At 39.8% G+C, this 25,828-nt stretch overlaps 1 protein-coding gene across 1 annotated transcript; it reads left to right on the top strand.

Moving 5' to 3' along the window:
- The first annotated feature begins 17,834 nt into the window (after positions 1-17,834).
- Positions 17,835-25,303, top strand: LOC114279628 (transcription factor MYB30). The gene is made up of 3 exons (XM_082875520.1): positions 17,835-18,060; positions 23,723-23,852; positions 24,671-25,303. The coding sequence occupies exons 1-3, from the start codon at positions 17,928-17,930 to the stop codon at positions 25,227-25,229; spliced, it is 822 nt and encodes a 273-aa protein (XP_082731646.1). The 5' UTR covers positions 17,835-17,927; the 3' UTR covers positions 25,230-25,303.
- The last annotated feature ends 525 nt before the right edge of the window (positions 25,304-25,828 follow it).

Genomic DNA, 25,828 nt, shown 5'->3' with positions numbered 1-25,828 from the left:
AAGCGAGAGGGAAGGTGTGCTTGAGTTGACGGCACATGAATTCAAAGATTAAATACAAAATTATAAATGCATCGCTTTCGAAATAAAGTGGGCTCCTTATATCAAAGAAGTGAGAGAGAGGGAAGGTGTGCTTGAGTTGAGGCTATTTGGATAAAGCATATACATTGAAGAAACAATAAACGTAAGAGATATTCGGAGTTACCTAAAAAGAATAATATTATATATATATATATATCAATTAATATATTAATTAGTATATTAATTGATAATGTGATATAATTTAAAAAAAATTTAATATTTGTAATTTATATAATGAGTGGGGTCAATAATAATATCACAACTAATGTTAGTACACTAATTAATATACTAATTGATACATGTAATACCACCTATTTAAAAATATCATTTGAATTTTCTTGGGGAATTGGGGAAGACTATTACACAAACAAGTCGTAAGCGTCATTTGTTATTTATATATGTTTCGAATTTATTATGACGACTATGATTATAATACGAGATATATCCATGCACACACGCATGTATTGTTTTTTCGGCTAGTCTTTCCTCGTGCGCTTTTACCAAGCCACTAAATGGACAACTCTGGTCAACTTTCTCCTTTATTTTATTAAAGAAACAGCAATGCTGGATCCCCAAGTGAAAGAATTCGGATCCTCGGCCGCCCTACCCGGCGGCTCTACCCGGCGGCTCTACCCGGCAGCTCCCCAAAACGACGTCGTTTTGGGGTTTTTTTTTTTTTTCTTTTCTTCTTCTTCGTTCTCGTTTTCTCTCTCTTCGAACGGAAACCAGAGGGAGGGGAGGGGAGAGGGAGAAGAGGGAGGAAGGAGGAGGGAGGAGGCTGCGCAGGCGTCCGATCGTCGTCTCGCCTCGCCGGTCGTCGCAGCCGTCCGATCGTCGTCTCGCCTCGCCATCGAAGCTCGTCGCAGCTCGTCGCCGGCCGTCGCAGCTCGTCGCCTCCTCCTCCTCCTCCTCCTCCCCCACTGGTTATGGCCCCCTCCAGTCCTGCCTCCTCCTCCCTCCCCCTTCCTCCTCCTCCCTCCCCCTTCCTCCCTCTTCTCCCTCCTTCCTCCCTCTCTTCCTCTGCGTTTTTTTTTTTTTGAAAATTTGCCCCCAAAACGACGTCGTTTTGGGGGCTGCTGGGTTTGGCTACCGGGTAGGGCGGCCGTGAATCCGCGCTCCAAGTGAAAACCACCCCCTCCCCCGCCACGTGTTGGCCTGTCATCGGCTGAAAAAAAAAATTATCTTTTAGACCAATCATAGGAAACCCCAGCACCCCCACTTCGGGGCTGAAGCTTTATTCATTCAAGAAATTATTATATCATCTTATATAAAAATTTTGTTTGACTATCACTTACCATTCATAAAAGGATGAGATTTTGGTTTACTGTAAGTTGAAGAGGTATAATTTGGGTGCGTGCTGGGTCTCATTATGTAATTTGAGTAATTTATTTTATAATTTTGTGTATGGATCATACATTAAAAAAAAAAATTAATTTTATAAAATTGATAATTTTTTTTTAAATATAATAAAAGTATGTGATCATGATTGTCAAATCAATTTAATTTTTATAAATAATTTGCACATAAAAATAACAAAATGAATAATTCAGATTATAAAAGTGGACTCCTAGGCCCAAATTAGACTCCCACTGATAATCTTACTCATTCAAAAAAACAAATACTTAGAAAAGAGTGTTTAAAATTTAAAATTTAATTTATTTTGATGTGACTCAGATAATACTTCAAATTATGAACAATTTTTTTTAGATATATATATATATATATATTTGGAGTAGATAACATTTGTAAAAAATTAACTAACAAACAAATGTGGACTTTGTCACACATGGACATTGAATTAGGAACGTCATAAATTTTTTTATTTTAGATAGTAAGAACTTCATAATTAATTAAGGTGCCATTATCTTTCAAAAGCCAAGTCCTTTCCAAAGTGGTGTTGGACTATTTCTCATTGCTTAGTTCATGCCAATTTTTTGTTTTTTTTTTTTTGTTTAAAAAAAAAACCTTGTATGTGATTTTCCTCATTAATTAATACTTAAATTAACTTGTTGGACAATTTTTAAGTGTACAAGTTGTGGGGACATAATTTTTGAATAACAACACGTGGCTGAGGTGTCACCGAAGTGTCAGCTGAGGTGCTACGTGTTCTGGACATGATGCCGAGGTAATATCGGCGAGGCCGAGGTTATCTGCGAGAATATCGGAATCCGGGATAAGTAGATAAAGGACAAAAGTCCTAAATTGGGAGAGGACTTCAGTTTGGGTAAAGATAAGACTCTTAGAGAGTTTATCCCAATCCTACTGGGAATCCAAAATTTGCAGTAATCCTAAGTCTATTAAAGATAGGCTTCTATTGGGATTAGGTTTGTGTTGACTATAAAAGAGAGGCACCCCATGTGTCTAAGGTATGCTTTTTGTATTCGGAATAGTAAGTTAAGCACTTTTTCTATCTTTGAGAGATAACTGACTTCATCGTCGGAGTGCCCCCGGGTGGACGAACCACCGTCGAAATCTCTTCTTTTTGTGACAGGTTGTTCGGGCTTAATCTATTCTGCCAGTGTTTCCCCAACTGAGTTCCAGTTTGGCAGTGTGGTCAGAAATTAACTCACACAATTTGGCGGCGTCTGTAAGAAAGAAAAGAGAATAAATGGCCAACAACGGACAGAAAGAGAAGGTTGGGGACGACACTCCTGCCGGGAGTGGGAAACATATTGACCTTGACGTCGAAGAAGACAACTGCAGCAAAGAGACTTACAATAAAAATCACGGAGGAAAGGACGTCGGCCAGGAGGGCAACGTACCAAAAAAAATGAACCGAAGTGGGTATTATAATGAGGATGACCTCTAGGTATGGAAAGAAAGATGCCTGAGGAAAGACGATGAGGTAAAGGCTATGGCGAATAAATTGACAGACCTACAAACGGTGGTCAATTTCATGATGCAGAACAACGTCATGCAGCCACCGTTCCCGCTACAAGATACGCTGATTCCAATAACAAAAAAAGATGTCCAGAAAGGAGGGCAGAAAGCGGTTCCTACAGTCCCCCAGCACGACGGGACCAAGGGACATTCTCACCGGCCTTCGCGGGAGGTCGGGCATAGAGAATCAAGGAAACGGGAATCCCAGAAGACGCGACGAACCAGGGAAGACCGTACCAAAGAACATCGGGATGTTCAAGGGAAGGAACTCTGTTTCGACACGACCTATGGAGGGAAGTCCAAAAGGACTCACAATGACACAGGCAGTAGCGCACCGAAAAGGCTGAAATCCGGAGATAGCCGAGCTCCTAGGCGGACCAAAGAGGACTTGAGGGATTACCTCCAGAAGAAGCAACAAAATGCCGAGGTAACCTCCCCGGTTAAGCCGAGAACACCATTCTCGGTAGAGCTGGACAAATTTAAGGCTCCGAAAAGGTTCAGTATGCCAAGGTTCCAGATATACGACGGTAAGTCGGACCTCAACTTTCACGTCGGTTTGTACCTGAACTCGATGGCATTGTACACTGGGAATGAGCCGTTACTTTGCAAGGTGTTTCCCTCATCCTTCGGGGAAATTGCATCGGACTGGTTTCACAAGTTGCCGAAAGGAACTGTGAAAACTTGGGAAGGCCTGGCCGAGATGTTTGTGGCCAGGTTCGTGACAAACAAACTATAGCCATTGAGGGTAGATGCCCTGATGGCTCTAAAAATTGGCGAGGACGAAAGCCTGAGGGCCTATACCAAAAGGTATTATAAGGTATTCAACCGAATACCATAATGCAACCAAGAGGTGGTCGTCGTATCGTTTAAGAACGACCTGAAAGATGATTGCATGCTTCGAAAATCACTGGCAAAGACATTGCCAAAAAGCATGGAGGAACTTATGGCTAGGATAGAAAAGTATGCCAGGGCCGAGAGGACACGCCGGGGACAAAGGTGCCGAAATTAGAGAAGAAAAAAGGCTCGCCGAAGCGAGGCCGAGGTGATGGTAGATACAACAATCAAGAGACAGGGTTAAGAGCTGCGTAAGTAGTCACAACCATATTTTGAATCCCAATTTACGAAGTCTTGGAGAAAATCCGAAATCAACCTTATTACAGAGCACCAGTAAGGGCCCCTAGTGAATTTGTGGGAAGAAGCCTTGGCAAGCACTGTACTTACCACAATGAAGCTGGACATCTGACTTAAGGGTGCAGAGCCCTGAAGACACATTTGGAAGAGCTGGTAAGGCAAGACCATTTAAGGGACTTTATAGACGAGGCCAGGACCAAGGAAGAGCAAGCAAGACTACCTCAGGTACCGGCGGCACCGCCTCCTGCAGCATTACAACCGCAGGCAAGCGGACCTCGGGTGATTAATATGATTCACTCAAAGGTCAATGAGAATGAAATACGTGGGGAGACACAGAAGGTAAAACATTTACAACATGTGTACCAGGTCAGATGAAAAAGACTTAGAGCAGACGATTGCCAAGGACTAGTGGTGTCCTTTACTGAAGCCGACCGAGAGATGGTGCAGCATCCACACAACGATGCCATGGTAGTATCCCTCCAGATTGGAGAATGCCAAATGAAGCGCATCTTAATTGACCAAGGCAGCTCTTGTGACATCATGTATGTCAGATGTTACAAGGAGCTTGGCCTTCACCAAGACGATCTGGAGCAGTCCAATGGCCCAATGGTTGGGTACAATGGAACGTCGACGTGGCCCCTGGGAGCAGCAAGTTTAGAGCTGCAGGCTGGCACCAAGAAGGTGAAAACTGAGTTCACCATAATTGACACCCCCTCCTCTTACAATGCTATCTTGGGAAGGCCATGGCTGCATGTAATGGGGGCTGTACCCTCAACATTGCACCAACTGTTGCGGTTCCCAATAGAGCATGGAATAGAGGAGGTTAGAGGAGACCAGGTACAGGCAAAGAATTGCTCCATGACAGCAATGAAATCCACCTGCAATGTACGAAAAGTAGAATCAGCAGAGATTGAGGATGAGGACATGGAGGTCCTAGAGGACGTTGACAAAGAGCCAACCGAGAAGAGTGATGAAGCATTGAAGAAGATCCTTGTCCAGCAAGGGGATGAGGAGCACTTCTTCCTTCTCGACTCGGGCTTAGCCGAGGAAGAGAAAAAGGAGCTAGAGGTATTTCTGAGAGCAAACCTTGAGGTGTTTGCATGGACACCATACGTGATGCCAGTCATTGATCCCGAGGTCACTTGCCACAGACTGAATGTAGACAGTAAGCTAATCAAGAGCTTCTGTGCAAAGTTCAAAATCAAGAATTATTTTTCTACCCCAAGTTTTCTTCAAAGCAATGGACAAGCAGAAGCATCCAACAAAGTTATCTTGGACGGGATTAAGAAGAGGCTGTAAGCAGCAAAGGGAAAGTGGGTGGATGAATTGCCCAGTGTACTCTGGGTATATCGAACTATGCCGAGAAGATCAGTTGAGGAATCCCCATTTGCCATAGCTTATGGCATAAAAGCAGTCATTCCCTTGGAGGTCGGCATCCTAGGGATCAGAACCCAGGGAGTGGAGAATAGAACTAATGATGTATTTATAGCCCAAGATCTAGATTTGCTAGAAGAAAGAAGGAAGAAAGCAGCAATTCAGCTGGGGTCATACCACCAGCAGCTTGCCAGGGCTTATAACAAGAAGGTGAACTCGTGAGAGTTCTAAGCTGGTGACCTCGTCCTGACAAGGGTCGTCGGCAACAAGAAGGATCCCAGAGAAGGCAAGCTTGGCTCGAATTGGGAGGGACCCTATAGAATCATCTCGGTCTTGGGCAACGGGGCATATCGGCTTAAGGACAGTGAAGGCAAAGAGTTGCCAAGACCATGGAATACTTGCAATTTGAAGTTTTTCAATCATTAGATTTTCTTGTTTTTTCAACTCTTTTTCGTTTTGTTATTAGCCGAAGTAATAATAAAGTTTTAGCTTGATTTTTTCTGTGCAATATGACTAATAAGATACTTGATGATGTTTTTGATAGAAACATGACGAATAACTTAGACTTATTATATGGCAGAAGCTCCTACTTGCATATAATAGAGTTGAACTAAGTTGAATTAACCTGGACTTGTCATATCGGCAGAGTCAAACACAGACTGGAACTCAATATCTGCCAATCAGATTAACAAAGGGACCAAGGTTGGGAACCCTAGCCAGTCTTTGTTAACAATATTTTCATATGCTTAATGTGAACCCAAGTGAAACTTAGGTTCACACTAAGGGGCAGACAGTTGGAGAATGATGCTTGGGAGTTGGAATTTTCAAGCCCAAGATCGGTTTAACACTTACCGAGGGCATGTTTAACACTTGTTAAAATTTTAAGAAAAATTTACAAGTTGAAGTTAAACTGTCATGTTTAACACTTGTTGAAATTTAAGAAAAATTTACAAGTTGAAGTTAAACTGAGGACATGTTTAACACTTGTTGAAATTTTAAGAAAAATTTACAAGTTAAAGTTAAACTGAGGGCATATTTAACACTTGTTGAAATTTTAAAAAAAAATTTACAAGTTGAAGTTAAACTAACACTTGTTGAAATTTTAGAAAAATTTACAAGTTGAAGTTAAACTGAGGACATGTTTAACACTTGTTGAAATTTTAAGAAAAATTTACAAGTTGAAGTTAAACTGAGGTCATGTTTAAACACTTGTTGAAATTTTAAGAAAAATTTACAAGTTAAAGTTAAATCGAGGTCATGTTCAAACACCTGTTGAAATTTTAAGAAAAATTTACAAGTTGAAGTTAAACCGAGGTTATGTTAAAGGAAGTTGGTTTAAAGTGTTAGGCCAAAGCCGAGATGAAACGTTAGTGGGTGTAACCGAGGTGTTATACCCCAAAGAGATTGCACAGTTAAGGTGTATGTTGATATTTGCATTCAGATAAGGAAGTTCAAATACAAAAAGAAACTTCGGCCTGACATTAAAAAGTAATTGTTCAGATTGCAAAGGTGGCATGTCGGCCAAATTAAAGCTTACACTGTTTTAAAAAGAAAGAAAAAAGTACAAGGTACAGAAAAAAAGAGAAAAACATCAAACTAAGACTCTTCGGCGTCTCTAGCTGGTTGGGTCTGGAGTTCAGAAGACAGCTGAGAAGACATCTAGGCGGCCCTCTCAGCCGTGAGCTCCGCATCGATTTCTTGAAGAGTTTGGTCGAGGCTCTTGCCGGCAATAGGCGTGTCCGATGTTGCCTTCTCAGGAGTAGCGTCTTTGGAGACCTCGCCCTCCTCATCCTGAGACAAGTCCACGACTTGCTCATTCAGACTAGGGAACTGGGCCCCAACAGCTTCCTTGTTCTTTTTCACCAGAGTTTCCTCCTCAGACTCAGAATCGTTTTCAGATTGACTTGGAGTAGGGGGGAATGGCAGGGGGAGGTCGTCAGTATTCTTGAGGGGGGAGTCCTCGAGGACATCAAGATTTTTTAGGGCAGCCATCCAACCAAGGGTGAAACCCTTGTTGCATGCCTGCTTCACTTGCTTTTTGTAGTTTTCCTTGACGTCGGCTGCCCCCTCAGCATATGCCTTCTCATCAGTGGCCTTGATCTCGGCCTCCGTTGTGGCCAGGGCATGTTGAAGCTCCTTTTGGGCCTCAGCCATCTTGGCCTCGGCCTCTTTCTTTTCGGCCGTAAGGACCTTGGCAATGGCCTCTGTAGCGTCGATCTTTTTCTCGGCCTCGTCCTGAGCCTTCTTGGCCGCGTCGGCCTGATCTAACAAGGTCTTCATTTTTGCCTCGGCCTTTTTGATGGTCTTCTGTAAACCAGCAACCTCCCTAATCTTGTCGGCTAACTCCTTCCACATTTCAAAAGCTTGCATTGAGAAGGAGTGGGTGTGCTGGATCGCCTAAAAAAAAATTGGACAGAACAAAGTTAGTAGAAATTCTCTAAGTATAGAAAAATAGAGAAAGAAAAATACCAAGTGTAAGGAACTTACTTGAACGGAATGCTACAGCATCAAAGCGAAGTTTTTATACCCGCTCATCTCGGCGTTACGGTTGAGATCGTTGGGAAGGAGCAAAGTCGTAGAGAGGGCAACATCGACTTTGAGGTCAGTCGCACTGTTGCCGGCTTTGATCGACTTGTCCTCAATTGTAATGGGGGGAGCCCAGGGGGCATTGGACTTCATAGAGCCTGAAGCTGTTGCCGATTCAGACCTCGACCTTTTCGGCCGAGTTGATTGGGATGTGTAGACACCCCATTTTTGACCGTCCTTAAGACTTGGTAGTGCTTGTAGGTACATCCAGCCACAAGTTCAATCGCTTGTCGAGTGCTCGACTTTCGCGGCGGAACGTCACAGGTTTGAGCTTTCCAAACCCTATATCCTTTCTGCCCCATTTTTAGACCAGGTGGTGGTCATTTCTTCTTGATTTTCATAGGGCACTGCCGGCCATTGTTTGGCATTACCGGCCATGCACTTTCCCCTGCCTGCTACTGATGATGGCTGCCGACTATCAGTGAGCCATTGCCGGCCACAACTGATGGCCGGCAGAACACTTGTCTCAGCAGGTTTCACGCCAGATCTTTTGAGCCAGCTGATTTTCACTCATCTCCCCTCCATACACGTGTATGGAGGGATGAAGCTCTTGCCAAGCTTCTTGAACAAGCTTTCCATTGCCTCTCTTTTATAAAAGGGGAGGCTCCTCCTCCATTTCAGAGGTTCAGAAGATAGAGGTTTGAGTGATAGATATAGTCTTGTATCTATATCTCTCTTTTGCTTTGGTTTTGTGCCTTAAAAGTGTAGTTTTGTCTCACTTTTGTACACAAACACACACTCAAACACCTTGCTTGTGTTGCTGAGGCTTCTTGAGGTTGTTTTTGGTGTTCTTGGGCTGGTTTAAGCTCAAACAAGTGGCTAGAGTTGCAGTGGTAAAGAAAGTCTTCAAGGGTGAGTCTTTAACCTTTAGATCCCCCATTTTTGCTTAAGCTTTTATCCCTTCCTGCATACGTTTTTAAGCTGAACTCTTAACTGGAAAATTTTTTTTTTTTTTGCATGCTTGAGAAGTTTTTTTAAGGTCACTTTTTCGTTTAGGGTGATCTCCCCCACTCTTAGGCCTTGTTAGCCCTTCTTTTGAGCCATCCCTTTAGGCTCTTGTTGAAGCCCTTGCATGACCTTTCCACCATTGAAATCCAGAGGATTTTCAGTGGTGGAAATGTAGTTTTGGAGTCCTAAATAGAAGAGGATCATCCCCCCTCCTTGTATTGTGTTTACTAGCTTCATATGCCTCATGTTTGAGCACCTTTGTTAGGCTTGTGTTGGCTATATCTTAGCTAGTATTTGTGGTTATTTTGCTGAGGCATGTCACTGTTTTTACTTGCCTTGGTCACTCCATGCATGGTTTATACACTTGTAGTGTAAATCACACAAACTAGTCTTGTATGCTTCATGAAGTAGCATGCCATTCTAGCCTTGTTTTCTTTCCATTTCAGTAGGTTTTTGGTGTTGTTTTAGCATGCCATGACTCTGTTTTGGGTGGGTTTGGTTGGCCCTTGCATGCCTCATGCACTTGTAGTACAATTTCATGAAATAGCCTAGTGTGTCTCATGCTTTAACATGTCATTCTAGCATGCTTTTGGCTTAACTTCAAGAAGCTTTTGCCCATGTTTTAACATACCTTAGCTCTGATTTTGGTTATTTTGGTCATGCATACCTTGCCTTGTATAGCTATGGTTCACTCTAGCTTGTTAGCTTTGTGCACCAAGTCTATTAGCATGCATTACTTGGACTAGTTGAATGATTTGGCATCATTTATTATGTGATTTCAGTCCATGTTCCATGATCATGCACTTGCATCTTTCACTTATTCAATGCGTTGGAGGGTTTGCCCCTTTATGCCTACGCTTGCGAGCTATCATTTCAATGTGTTTTGGGGCTTATTATGCCATGATATAACTCTGATTTTTGTTGCTTAATTCATCCCATGCTTGGTCCTAATAGGTGTAGTGTAATCCACCATATTTGCCTTGTATGCATTGTGCCTTATGCCCTTCATGTTAGCTTATTTTGGCTTCCTTCCTTACATGTTTTAGACTCATTTTGATATGTTCTAGGACTATTTTGGGTTGCCTTGATCACATGATTCATGATTTGCATAGTTGTAGTACAAGTGCTCTTGCTCGCTTCAAGCTTTGAGCACCGTAGCATGCTTCATTTGTGTTGTGTACATGATTTGGCATCATTCCTTACCCTATTTCAGTGCACTTGGTGTTGTTACACTTACATGTTTGTCACTCTTTGAGCACTCTTGAGGGTTGTGCTCTTAGGCCTCCTTGGTTGGCCAATGCATTGTGCATGCATACTTTATGTTTTGTGCCTTTATTTTATCACCAATGGCCACTGATTTGGGCATGACTGAGGTCTACCCCTTTGGTTTAAGTCCATTTAGCATGTTCACATGCATGTTGCTTGCATGCTTATCTTATTTAGCATTGTGTATGCCATGTTACATTGCATTGAGAATGCTATTTTACATTAAACATTGAGCATGCCATGTAGTTCATAGCATTGAGTATGCCATGATTGTTTGCATGTAGTTCATAGCATTGTGTATGCCATGTTGTTTGCATGCTTAGGTTACATCACATTGTGTATACTATGTTGTCCATTTGCATTGTGTATGCTAGTTGTTATTAGCATTGTGCATACCATTAGCCTTGTTAGATTGTTCATATTGCATTGCATGTTTGCGTGCTTAAGTCATATTGCATGTTTGCCATGCTTGTGTTACATTGTTGTTCGGATTAGGTATTAATTCGAGCACGAGAAACGAGGGACGTTTCATACTTCAAGTGATGAAATGTGTCTCAATTCTCTGTCGTTGACGTTCTTGATGACGCATGATAGAGTTTTAGGCTTTATATGTTTATTTGTGCATTCATTTTACATTGAATTTGCACAAGTTGGATCTTTGGCCATCATGCATCGAGATGAGTGATTGATGGTCTTGGATCCGATTATGCCTCTCCCTTGATGTTTTGAGGTGATATGGGGTGGCATAGTGCGCACATACCCTTGGAAGACCCTCCTTTTTCTTTGTTTTGTGCTCTACTGCAGCTTGGTGTCATAGTACACCAGTGGCCGGCAGCCTCTCATTGTTGGTCGGCACCCTCTTCATCCTTGGCCGGCAGAGTACATCCTTGGTCGGCAGTGGGGTCGGCAAAAGCCTTTCATGGTCGGCATGCCACTGGTGCACTCCCCAACATGTTTTTGGTAAGATCCAGCAGCTAGTTCTCAAGGACACCCTGCAGACAGAGCCTCTAGAGAGCATTCGAAGAGCTTTCGGGACGGGAATCGAGCATGCATCTTAAACTTCTTCAGGGCAGAGCTGAGGCAGCCTAGTTTACATATTTTAATGCTTACTTGTTAGTTAGTATTCAAATTTGTAATTAATTAATTAATTTGTCAATTAATTAAGTGTTGTAATAATTAGTTGTAGCTAGTTATTCAATTTGGTTATGTAATAATTTGTTTAATTAGCTTAACTAGTTAGCTAAATTCATTCGGATCCTCCATCGAGAGGCAATATGTTCTAATAAGTGTGCGTGTGTGTGATGCATGTCTTCCAACCCCACGTCTTTCTCTCTTTTACTTACCTGCTTTTGATGGTTAGTTTTAGGGCATGTTTCAATTAACATGCCTTATGCTTGCATGCGTGTATCATTCATTCGTATTGCATGCACCGAGCTCGGCGCATCATACTAATCGCATTGTATTTCAATTCCAAGTTGAATACATTTATCGAACTATTGCATTTCATATGCCATCTTAGAATAGCCGAGCCTATTTTAGATGCATTTTCACATACGTTGCATTAGCCATCTTAACATGAACTAGGGTCATGCATGATTTCTAACTAGTTCTCTGTTTTAGCTCGGAGTACACTGTGAGTGTTTATGCTTTAGCATCTTGCATAAATGCCAGTGTTGCCATGATAGCATATTTGCCATGAGACTAACTGCGTATGTGATATAACTGCCTGAATGCCTATGGGTGAAGGTTGATTGCTTGAATTGGAACAATTCATTGAAATCCTCGATTTAGCCTACTTGCAAGTAGTAAACTTCAAACTGTTTTCAAACAAACAAATATGCAATGCTTTGTTCCAAATTAGGCGATCTAGTCTATACTTGTATGCTGTGCGCATCACGTAGTAAGATTAGCTAATTAACCGGAATAAGAGCACATGTGTTTTCAAAAATAAGATAGCATGCTTAGTACATGCGATCATTTGATCGGGCGAGCGGAGGTGCTCATTGCATGACCTTCCCCTCTCGTACCCAAGTTCCCGAGCCGAGGCAACTTTGGTGATGACGGACACGTGACCTTAGGCACGAGTCAGGCTTTCCTAAATTTTTCCTAAAACAAAATATTTAGGTGGCGACTCTGGATCTGGCAAAGCAGTCCATGTTTGGCACTTCTTTATAAAAATCAGTTTTTCAAAACGATTTGCCAGATTTGGACTCTTTGGTGATTTATCGGTCTAGCATTGCACTTTGTGAGATCAGATTCAGAACCGTGACATTTGAGTCTGAACTGTAGTAATAAGTCCAAATGAACAGAACGAGATTTTCCCACGACGTTCGGGCACGTCTACAGGATGGTTCGGCCTAGGCGGGCCTCTTCTTGGCAGTGGAGGGGGTTTTCTTACTCTCAGCCAATTTTGAAATAGGCAAGGTGTCCTCAGTGTCAATCTGAGTCACCGTTGCCTTGGGTTGAGCGTTCTTCAGTCTTTTGGGCTTTGACTTTGGTTGAGGTTGAGATTGTGCTGGTTGGGCGTTGACGGTGTCGAGGATGTCGGCTAGAAGATCTTCTACGACTGCTTTCTTGCGACCCATCTCGGCGGCAATTGCAGTTCGGCGTCGGCGTTGAGATGGTGGGATCAGTTATGGAGCCAAGGTAGATGGCTGCTCTGCTGGATTAGAGGTTGACCCCTAATCTGGCCGAAATGATGAAGTTGCAGGTGGAGTTGTGGCGGAAGGAGGAGACTTGCTCTTCTTCTTCGGGACGTCAGGCAGAACGGATTTGTAGGTTGGGATGAAGTTAAGCAGTAAAAGAGCTCTCCGCTGCTGAACTGGTAGATCCAACAGCTTCTTCAAGTCCTTGCTAGGGAAGAAGGACTTACGAAAGTCTTTTGGCGGCTGTGGAAGAGCTGCAAGAAAAACAGACGTTAGAACATACAGAAGGAACAAAGTATTAAAGACTTGAAAAATAAGTGAGTGTAACACTTGGTTCTTACCATTACCCTTTACGAATACTGTTCGGCTGAGAGGGTAAAGGTGAAGGTCGTCATCTGGAGCAAACTTCCAATTGCCCGAGACAATGAAGTAATCATCCCTGGCTCCCTTGTTGGAGTCTGGGAGGTCGGCAACTAGTTTGTGTTCTATGGACCTGTTTGAGGTAGTAGATGTAGCCTTTTTCTAACTTAAGGTCATACATGGTATAGCAGTACTGGATGTCGGCAAGAGTAACCCTAGCGTTCTCTTTTTTGGCTAAGGCTATTATGCCATTGATAACTCAGTAAGAGTTGATAGCGAGTTGCATTGCGTTCAATTTGTAGTAATAGAGGACTTTTCGGAAAAGGATATCTAGTGGAAACCTAAGTCCACATTTTGTAAAGGCAACGACAGGGAAGGGCATGAGGTTTCCATCAGGCATAATGGAGTCGTCCTCGCCAGCCAACCTTAGGTGAACGTTGGCGGGGATGGAAAACTCTTACCTAAAGTATTCTAACTTAGTTGGGGTGTCTACCCTATGCCTCCACACACCCATGATGTCGGCTTGGGGAAAGGTACTGAATTTCAAAAGGGTGTGCTTTGTAAAGGTTTGAGGGACCTCGGCAAAACCTAAACGAATGTTGGGGTAAAGATTTTTTGGATCTAAAGTAAAGTTTGTTTCAGGTTTTTCCTAAAGGTTATGTGTTTTACGAAAAATCTCAAGCCTAGGTCTATGTAAGCAAAGGGTTGAAGGCAAGAATCTGGAAAGAACACAGAAAATAAAAACAAGAATGTGATTCAGAATCAAGAAAAGTGATGAACTATCAAGAGCACTGTGGCAAAGTGTGTGCAAGGGTGCGAAGCCAAGAATATTGGCAAAGTAAGCAAGGTGTGTGAATATGTGTATACCCATAAACAGGTGAAACAAAGCTTGTTTTAGGCATACAAAAAGAGAAATTCGAAACACAGACAAGAATGGAAGTATATGAATATGTTTAAACGTGACCAATAAGCAGAGGCAATAAAATGTGAAACAAGAAATTGAAACAAAGGAAGGAACAGTGACTTAACGAAGAAAATGAGGCCGGTGTGAAATACGCCGGTGTCGAACTGTGAAAATAAGAAAAGAAATGCAGCAAAAGCCTCGCTGAAAGGAGAAATTGAAGGTGGTTGCAGAAAGCTTTACGAGAGCAACAATGATGGATTTTGAAGGGTAGAGAAAGAGAGTTAGCACAAGGTTGAGGATGCAAAAGTGAAAAGACAGAGAGAGAGAAGTGGTTTTGATCAAAACCACGAAATGGCGGCAAAATTACCATCAATATGCCTAGGACGACGTGCTTGTTAGACGGCGCACGCAGACGCAAGGTGACCTAAAGGCGCGTGTCAAGTACGAACCAGTGAGGGAAAGACGCGTGGCAAAAACAGTTGAAATACTGTGCGTGACAGCTTATACGCATGATAAAACTCTTGGAGTTCTTGGTTTAATGAAGCAAAGACCTCGGCTAAGGAGGCGATCTCGTCTTAATGAACTTGAACGAGCTTGGTTGTTGGTTCCGAAGCATTGATGAAAGTAGACTATAGGTCTTGGTCATATTGAGCCGACGAGTTATGACTTCGACATGAAGGATAAATCGAGCTTAGCCGATGTGCTAAATGGAAGAAATGGTATAGGTTCCATCACCTCAGGATGCCGAGGTAATAGAACCTAGGGGGCAGTTGTGGGGACATAATTTTTGAATGATAACACGTGGCCGAGGTGTCACTGAAGTGTCAGCCGAGGTGCCACGTGTCCTGGACATGATGCCGAGGTAATCTCGGCTAGACCGAGGTTATCTGCGAGAATATCGGAATCCGAGATAAGCAGATAAGGGACAAGAGTCCTAGATTGGGAGAGGACTTCAGTTTGGGTAAAGATAAGACTCTTAGAGAGTTTATCCTAATCCTATTGGGAATTCAAGATTTGCAGCAATCCTAAGTCCATTGAAATTAGGCTTCTATTGGGATTAGGTTTGTGTTGACTATAAAAGAGAGGCACCCCCATTGGTCTAAGGTACGCTTTTTGTATCCTAAATAGTAAGTTAAGCACTTTTGCTATCTTTGAGAGATAACTGACTTGATTGTTGGAGTGCCCCCGGGTGGACGAACCACCGCCGGAATCTCTTCTTTTTGTGACAGGTCGTTCAGGCTTAATCTATTCTGCCAGTGTTTCTCCAGCTGAGTTCCAATTTGGCAGTGTGGTCAGAAATCGACTCACACACAAGTATATACCATATACATTTGCACAAGTTCTTATAAATATAAGTAAGTTCTCACAAATATACGTAAGTTACCTCACAAAATCGCGTAAATTTTCACAAATATACATAAGTTTAACTCATAAAAATTTGAGAGATCACAACTTACGTATATTTATGAGAATTTAAAATTTTTTATAAAATAACTTATATATATATATATATATATATGTATGAGAACTTCCGTAAATAGATATAGGATGCATCTTTCATGCTCAAAACACTTCCCTAATTTGCTTCCTTATCCAGATCTACGGGAGTGATTTTTATGTGTAGTACCCAAAACTCACATTTTTGTTCCTTGAAAATTACAAAGATCTCCAATTTCCAAGTTTATGCTGATAATCAAGTTTCTCAAATTAAATTTTGCATCATGTACATATACGGAAAACACACAACTCACTTATATGAACTTTTGACACATTATTTTAATTCTAAAAAAATCATAACATTATATTTTTTTTTCCAAATATTTGTGTTTACTTTACACTTATTATAAGGACTAAAAGTAAATCAACTGGTCCACTACTCAACACATGCTCTCGCCCTCTCTCCACTCTTATGTACCAATGATCTCTCTATTCATTAATAAAATAAAATAAATAAATCGTGGTTTGAGTATGTGAAATTCACCATAGTCTCATTTTGATCATTGAGGCCCTGTTTGGCAACCGAACTTTTTAGTCAAAAAGTTAAAAAGTTATTAAATTAGTCAAAAAGCAAACACTCCATACCAAAAAGTCAAAGATTATCTTTTCTCTCTACTTTTTGCACATTTTTTGTAAAAAGCCAAAAAGTCATCCCAAACATACTATTTTTTTTAGCTCATATTTTAGCCAAATAGTCAAAAAGTTACTAAATTAGCCTGTTCCCAAACAAGGCCTCAGATTCTTCATTTTGTCGGGTATTTCATATATTTTATCCACATTAAAAATTAAGTCGATTTAATAATCATAATTTATTCAATTTATTGTGCTTTTGTCACAAAAAAATGGATGACAATCGTGTTTTTTTAAAATAAAGATCCATTTTTTTGGGATAACAAACGTGATAAATTGATTATGTTACAATTATCGGATCGACTTAATTATTATATAAATAAAATACACAAAGTGTTCAAAAAAAAAAAAGAATTATTCAAATTATCGAAACGGAATTCGTAGTGGGCCTTACGGTCCTAAACAACACCATCCAATAGGGAGTGTTCAAAATAACTAGAGAATCGAAGAACCGAACCAAATTGACCTCTTTGGTTTCGGGTCTTCAAATTGGTCTGGTTTGGTTTTTTAGTGCATTGGTTTGGTTCCGGATCTTCAAATTGTCAAACCGATAGGATTTGATTGATTTTTGGTTTAGGCCTTATCTAAACAGAACCAACCTGAGAATCGAACCTATACATATATATATATATATATATATATATATATATATATTTTTTAATTTTTTTTTATTATATTGACATGTTTTTATATTACCAGTCCTATATGTTACTTCAAATTCCTATTTTCATGAAGTCTGTGCAATTGAACAAATTTTGAATGATTGGTCTAAGAGTAATAAAGGTAAATAATTTAGCTTATTGATAAGGCAAATGGTTTAGTGTGGAGAATAAGAGAACTCATGAACCGTATATATGTGTATTATGAAATGTTAGACTCTACTTCAAGTTCTTCTTTAAATAGGATGAGTCAAAATTCAAATAAAATGGAAGTTGATAAGCCCATGATAATAGTTGTGGTGATATTGTGAAATCTCTTAAATCTGAATTTTTAAAGCACTTGGAAGAAGAAGAAAATATTGATGCAAAATTAGAGGTAGACAAATTAAAAGAAAATATTGATTCAATTATTTTTAATATAATGAAACCGTAGTTCTAAACTGAATCAACCCGACCTACATTGGATTGGTTTGGATTAGTTCTAATGTATGATTGGTTTGATTCTGGGTTTAAAAATTTAGAACCAATTATGATTGAATTGATTCCAAAATTAGTATCAAATTGAACCAAGCCGACTCACCAACACCCCCTACCATCCAGCCCACTTTGTAAACCGGAAAGGAGCTGCCTATAAAAAAAAATGGAGATAAAATTACCAACTACAGCAAACATCATTAATAATTTCAATTGCACAACTAGTATATTTAAAGAAAAATATATAAATATATGAGTTAAAGAGCTGCTCTTTCCAGGAAATTGCAAGCTAGGCAATTTTGAATAACTAGTACGGCCCTTGAACTATTCTACAACTCTTTTGACTTAGCAGTACATCTTCAGTATAAATAGCCCCCCCACCCTTACCCTTCATTTACAAACACACACTTGAGCTTTGGTATCTCAATTCAAAACAAAACAAAACAAAGGAGGGAGAGAGAGAGAGAGAGAGAGTCCCAGAAAGAACAAACTAGGATGGGGAGAGCGCCTTGTTGTGAGAAGATGGGACTGAAGAAAGGGCCATGGACAGCTGAAGAAGATCAACTTTTGATCGCTTTCATACGACAACACGGCCATGGAAACTGGCGTGCTCTTCCTAAGCAAGCTGGTAATTAGCTACCTATATTAGCTAAAAAAGAAAATTAGCTACCTATGTATATCCCCATCTAGATATATATACGGCAAAGAAATACATTAATTTGTATTTCTTAAAACAATTCAAACTTTTTATTTTTTAAAGAAACTTGAAAAAGTTCTTCAAACTGTCGAACCTGATAAGCAACCTGATAACCCAGCCACACAAGCCACTCAAGCAGCCACTCAAGCTACAGTTTCAGCACAGAAGGCTTCAGCTTATATCAGTGCATTCTAGAGTATTCTTGAGGTAGTTAGTTTGTTAGGAAGGTAGTTAGTTTGTTAGGCCTTAACCACAAGTAGTTAATTGTTGGTTAGGTAGTTATGGTCATTATCTCTTGTTATATATACATAGACCATCTCTGTATTTTAGTGTGAAAAAGTGAATAATATCAAGAACTCCATTGCTCTTTATGGTATCAGAGCCATAGGCTCCTACGAGCACTGCTCTTCAATGGCTTCTTCCATCACCATAGGTGTCCCAGAAAGTATACCAGAGTCTTCTTCTGCCATTCCTTCAAACCTCAAATTGTTGATCTCAAATCTTAATGCATTCGTTACTATCAAGCTTGATTCATCCAATTACATAGTTTGGAAGAATCAATTTTACAACATCTTAAGAGCAACCAAGCTTCTTGGCTATGTGGACGGATCTGAAGTATGTCCTGCACCAGTTATCTTAGATTCAAATCATCTTGAAATTCTGAATCCCAAACATACTCTATGGACTACAATTGATGCACATCTCTTGAGTTGCATAACAGCAACTCTATCACCTTCACTTTTCACATCTGTAATTCACTGTCAAACTAGTTATGATGTTTGGCATACTCTTGCCAAACGGTTTACTTCTCTTTCTCGATCTCATATCCATCAACTGAAGAACAAATTAAGTCATATTGTGAAGAAAGGATCAACTATGGAAGACTATCTGCACAAATTCAAAGTTCTTGCAGATCAGCTTGCTTTGGCTTCATCATCAGTTGATGATGAGGATTTAGTCCTTTTAATTCTGAATGGACTACCTGAAGAATATAATGCTTTCAAAACTACAATAAGAGCCAGATCAGATCCTATTACTGTGGATCAACTCTGCTCTCTTCTGTGTTCTGAATCAATTCACATAGAGTCTTCTCTTAAGCATCAACAAATTTCAGAAATACCAGGATCTGCTGCCTATATTGCTCCTCGAGGCCAGTATGCTAATAAAGGAAGTCAGAAAGGCTATTACAGGGGCAGAGGCCCTTTCAGAGGAAGGGATGGAGGTAGGTTTCATGGTCAGATGTCTAGTCACTATCAGAGAGGAGGATCAAATCAGTTTCAGAAAAGCAGATATAGCTCTGCACACAATCCAGGACCTAGCTCCAGCTCTGTAAACAGCACAGTTAATGCCCCATTAATTTGTCAAATCTGTGGCAAGGCAAACCACACTGCTCTAGACTGTTGGCACAGATTGGATGCTGCTTTTCAGAGTTCTCAAGCTTCCTCTTCATCCTTCAAATCCTCTCCAGGTCAAAGTCAAGCTTATGTAGCCTCTGCTCATACATCCTCCATCTCTTCTCCTTCTTCATCTGAAACCAACTGGTTTCTTGATTCTGGAGCCACTAGCCACATGACAAATGATTTACGTAACCTCTCTCTTTACCAACCGTATCAAGGTCAAGATCAAGTGGCTATTGGTGATGGTTCTACTCTTCCCATTGCTCATACTGGTAAAGGACTCCTTCCTACTCCTTCTTTTCCTTTTCATCTTACCAACCTGTTGCATGTGCCTACTCTTTCTTCCAATTTACTCTCAGTACATCAGTTAACCAAGGATAATCATTGTACTATTACTTTTGATAAAGATTTCTTTCTTGTTCAGGACAAGAATACTCAGAATATTCTGTATAAAGGTTGCTACACCAATGGCCTTTATCCACTCATTTCTTCATCCTCTGCTGGTTCCTTTGTTCCTTCATCAGTCTGTCTTTCATGTTCTACTACTTCAGCTGATTGGCATTCAAGACTTGGTCATCCATCTTCCAAGAAACTTCAGCACATTATGGCTCATCATCACTTAGGTTCTAAGTCTTCAACTTTGTCTAACAAGACCACCAGTCTGTGTGAACATTGTTGTGTTAGTAAAAGTCATAGATTGCCTTTTTCTTTGTCTAATTCCACTGTCAATAAATCTTTGGCCCTTATTCACACAGATGTGTGGGGTCCATTTTCTGCTTCTAGTTCTAGTTGTAAATACTATGTGTTGTTCATTGATGATTTTAGCAAATTTACTTGGGTTTTTCCTCTTCATTACAAAAGTGAGGTGTTTGACAAATTTCTTGAATTTAAAAGTTTTGTTGAGAATCAGTTTCATACTCATCTTCAAGTCTTAAGGAGTGACAATGGGGGCGAATATTTGAGTAAGCCATTTCAATTGTTTCTTAAACAAAAAGGAATTGAGCATCAACTTACTTGTCCTCATACACCATCACAAAATGGTGTTGCTGAAAGAAAACACAGGCATCTCATAGAGACTACTGTGACACTTATGCATCAATCCTCTCTTCCTTTGGCTTACTGGTTTGATGCACTTGCCACTGCTGTCTTTCTTGTTAACAGACATCCCACACTCAAGCTTCAAAATCTCACTCCGTATGAAGTTTTGTTCAAACAAAAACCTGATTACACTTTCTTGAGATCCTTTGGATGTAGATGCTATCCATGGCTTCAACCTTACACATCTCATAAACTTCAACCCAAATCTATTCCTTGTGTATTTCTTGGTTATCAACCTTCTATTAAAGGTTATAGGTGCCTTGATCCTACCACAGGAAGGGTCTATATCTCTAGACATGTGATCTTTGATGAACTATGTTTTCCTTTTCAGTCTTCTCGTCCTTCTGTTTCTGCATCATCTTCCATCTCACATTTGCTGAATTTCTTTTGGTCTCCCTCAGACCAGTCCAGTTCTTCTTTTCCATCACATGTTTCTACTGCAGCATCTCCGTATACACATCCCTTTCCAGCTTCACCAACTGCAGCACCTCAGCCTACAGCTGCCATTCCTCCGTCACCAGCTCAGTCACAGCAAGCTCCACATTCTTTTCCAGGTTCACCACCAGCTGCTATCCCTCAGTCAGCAGCTCAGCCACCTATTTTCTTTCCTCCTACTGACCTGCCCTCAGCTCAAGCAGTCTCTTCGTCTGCTCCTGAACCTCATTCAGAAGCTCAAATAGTCTCTTCCTCTTCTATTCCTCTTCTATCCACAGTTCCATCTAATCAAATTCCTATTTCCAATATTTCTATTGATCTCCCTTGTCTCAATTCCAATACTCATCCCATGATTACCAGATCCAAATCCACTTTTCCTCACTCTTCTTTCTTTGCTTGTCCTTCTTCTTCCTCTCTTCAGTCTGAACCACAAACTTATCAACAGGCAGCCTGTTCCTTTGTTTGGCAAACTGCTATGCTTGAAGAATTTCAAGCTTTACAAACACAAGGCACTTGGTCTTTAGTTGATCTCCCACCTGGAAAACAAGCAATTGGCTGCAAATGGGTTTATCGAATCAAGAAAAATTCAGATGGTTCTATTGCTCAATATAAGGCAAGGTTAGTTGCCAAGGGTTTTCTTCAAACTGAAGGGGTGGACTATCATGAGACTTTTAGCCCTGTGGCTAAGCAACCAACTATCAGAATTCTGTTATGTCTTGCACTACATTTTGAGTGGTCCATTAAGCAACTTGACATATCTAATGCATTCCTCCATGGTGTTCTTGACGAAGAAGTGTATATGGTCCAACCTCAAGGTTTTGTTCAGCCTAATAAATCTCAGCTTGTTTGCAAGTTACACAAGGCTCTCTATGGTTTAAAGCAAGCTCCTCGAGCTTGGTTCTCTACCTTCTCCAACTTTCTTCTCACTCATAAATTTGTTCAAAGTCAGTGTGATTCTTCTCTTTTTATTAAGAAAACTTCTACTGCTATTACCATTCTTCTCATCTATGTAGATGACATTCTTCTCACAGGCAGTGATCCTCTCTATATTAACTCTCTCATTACACATATGCATACAACCTTTTCCATGAAAGAGCTTGGCCTTGTCAATTATTTCTTGGGTATTTCTGTCACCAAAACTGCTTCTAGTTATGTTCTTTCTCAGCAAAAATATGCCTCAGAGTTGTTGGCCAAGGCTGGTATGAGTGACTGCAAATCTTATTCTTCTCCCATGGCTACTAAGTCCACTTCTAGTTCTCTTACTGCAGCAAATGATACTCTCTTTTCTCAGCCAACTTTGTACAGAAGTTTGGTCGGAGCTCTTCAATATCTTACCCTTACCAGACCTGATTTAGCTTTTGTGGTTAATCATCTTTGTCAGTTCATGCACTCTCCTATGACTAGTCACTTTATCTCAGTCAAAAGATTACTCAGGTATCTTAAAGGCACCATCTCTTATGGGCTTCATTTCACTGCTGGCCCTCTTCTTCTCAATGCTTATTCAGACTCCGATTGGGCAGGTAACGTTCTTGATCGAAGGTCCACCACTGGTTTCTGTGTCTATCTTGGTCCTAATCTTATCTCTTGGTCTTCCAAGAAACAACCAACTGTGGCTAGATCTTCGTCTGAAGCTGAATATAGGGCTTTAGCACAAACTTCCGCTGAACTTAGTTGGATTGGGATGTTGCTTGTTGAACTTCATATTTCTGTTCCTGTGCCTACCCTATGGTGTGACAACTTATCTTCCATAGCTATGAGTCACAATCCAGTGTTTCACGCTCGTACTAAACACATTGAAGTCGATTATCACTTTGTTCGCGAACGCATTGCCTCCAAGAAGCTTCATATCTGTCATATTCCCACTTCTGATCAAGTTGCTGATGTCTTTACTAAACCACTCTCTGTTACTCGTTTTCAATATCTTCAACACCAGCTCAATGTCCTTCCCAGTCCCCTGAGCTTGAGGGGGGCTGATAAGCAACCTAATAACCCAGCCACACAAGCCACTCAAGCAGCCACTCAAGCTACAGTTTCAGCACAGAAGGCTTCAGCTTATATCAGTGCATTCTAGAGTATTCTTGAGGTAGTTAGTTTGTTAGGAAGGTAGTTAGTTTGTTAGGCCTTAACCACAAGTAGTTAATTGTTGGTTAGGTAGTTATGGTCATTATCTCTTGTTATATATACATAGACCATCTCTGTATTTTAGTGTGAAAAAGTGAATAATATCAAGAACTCCATTGCTCTTTAGAACCTACAAAAATAAGAATGATATGAAAATTTACTATTTTCAAACTTTTCGTTATTTTTGTTTCAAAAAACTTGAAAAACGAAAGCGAAGAGAATAAAACACAACCAGACATGCCAAATTTTTGTTTCCCCCAGTGCATAAAGTAGTTGCAAATCCCACCTATTTCTTTTGCAAAAAAAAAAATAAAGAAAAAAAAATGCATCAGTTTCAGTTTCAGTTTTTATTTTTATTTTTTTGGAACTGGCTTCAGTTTCAGTTTGCTACTTGTTTTTTTATCTTTGCATTTAACTAACTAGATATATATACATAATTATATAAAGTTAAGTTGATTATACAAATTTCAATCACTTCTTATTATAAGTTTCTCTTGAAATAAAGTGACTAAATTGTATTTTTTTTACTTGATTTTGTTTAGGCCTATTGAGATGTGGAAAAAGTTGCAGACTGAGGTGGACCAACTACTTGAGACCAGACATTAAGAGAGGGAATTTCAGTAAAGGAGAAGAGGATACAATCATCAACTTACACGAAATGCTTGGGAATAGGTGTGTGTTTTTCCCTGCACTTTCTCTCATTAATTCAATTTTGTTGGAAACCATGTAATTCTCTTGGCCATGAATCAAACACCACCACATACTGATGATATATGGGTCCTCACGTTCAATCACATTGATTTCGAGAAATGTACCTATGAAAAATAATATTAATAATAATAAATTTTGATCAGAAACATATTTATGAAAAATAATATTAATAATAATAAAATCTGATCAGCAACATATATATGAAAAATTATTAGGTGTTTGAAGCAACGCTCCATTTTATTTATTGATTGATATTTCATTATATTATTTTTCAAAATACTAACATAAAAGTAATAAATTTTATTGTTTAAATCAACAATTATCAATTTATCATTTTCCTATATAATATATAGTTATAGACATCTTAGTCTTATTTTGATTACACTGAAAGTGTTAACAATGTCGACATTGATTGTTACGTCCGCCGCAGTTGAATTTGATGATGCCACACAGTAACTGCTTTCTTAATCAAATACCTAATTATCAATATGCTGTTTAATACATATGTTGTGTATGTTGAAATTCATAGTTATATAAACTAAAATATAATTTAATCAGATGCTTTCATATAAACCAAATGACATTAATACTAATATCTATGCATAGATCATATCTTATTAGGCTTTTGTGCACTCTTAATAGTCCTAGTTATATAAACTAAAATATAATTTAGTCAGATGCTTTCATGTATGTTACCCTCTAGGGCCACTATAAATTAAACAAATATATAGCTAAACTTAATGACAAACTCCTGTAATTTTCTTATATGAACATATCAGATGGTCTGCAATCGCAGCAAGATTACCGGGTCGGACCGACAATGAGATTAAAAATGTTTGGCACACCCACTTGAAGAAAAGGCTCAAAAATTATCAAAGCACCTCCAACACCAAAGGACAAACAGTGACAGAGCCCAAATGTGATTCCAATGCCTCAAGTGAATCCAACACCATGAATTCGGGTTTTGAGAGTTCTGAGTATGCATCAGCTTCCCCACAAGATTCTTCTAGTGAACTCTCATCGGTCACAGACTTACCTGGCTTACCAAACAACGTAGTCATTAAGGACAAATCAATGGACACATCTGAGACATTTCCTCAAATTGATGAAAGTTTTTGGTCCGAAGAATTATCAACCGGCAATTCCACCATGCAATCGGACTTTGCTGGTTTCGCCGAGGAGTTACAATTTCAATTTCCATTATCTTCATCAATGACTGCTTCTATTGGTACAATGGAACATGTCAATGAGTACAACTTCAATATTGATGATGACATGGAGTTTTGGTATAACCTTCTCATTAAAGCTGGTGGTTTACCAGAATTATCAGAAATCTGAGCAGTATTTTTCTTTGTATTAAATGTAGCAAATATTAGAAAATTTGAATATTCTTGATACATTTGACCGTTAAAGAGGAGTTGAGATCCTCCCCTTGCGCTCCCTCCTCACATCCCTACTTGCAACGGTGAAGATGCACTTTGAGTTGATCTAATGGTTCATATTTGACTATTTAAAAATAATAAAATAATAAAATAAATTCAAATTTACTTTTTCCGCTCAAATCTAGACCAATAAATGAACTCAAAATGTATCTCCATCATTTCAAGTAGGGAGGCAAAGAAAGAGTACAAGGAGAGGATGTCAACTCGTTAAAGAGGGGGGCGGCAAAGTCCAAACCCAGTTGTCCAAGTCCAAAAGCTATAGTGTCATTTTGTCAATAAAACAAAAAGCAAGTCCTTGGTGGTGAATATTGTTTTTATAAAGCAAGTGTACCTGAGTGGTGAGTTGAAGGGCCAAAGGGAAAATAAAAAAGTTATTAACTTGCAAATTTTTTTGTATACAGATGTATTTGAGGCTTTAGTGGGGTAAATAGGGTGTAGAGATAAAAAATTTGTAGGCTTTAGTGGGGGTAAATAGGGTGTAGAGATAAAAAATTT

This window comes from Camellia sinensis, chromosome 6 (genome assembly GCF_055761805.1).
Source record: "Camellia sinensis isolate YWXY chromosome 6, ASM5576180v1, whole genome shotgun sequence".
In the NCBI taxonomy this organism is placed as follows: Eukaryota; Viridiplantae; Streptophyta; class Magnoliopsida; order Ericales; family Theaceae; genus Camellia; species Camellia sinensis.
The sequence above is the reverse complement of the archived record's forward strand: the minus strand, read 5'-3'. Positions and strand labels throughout refer to the sequence as shown.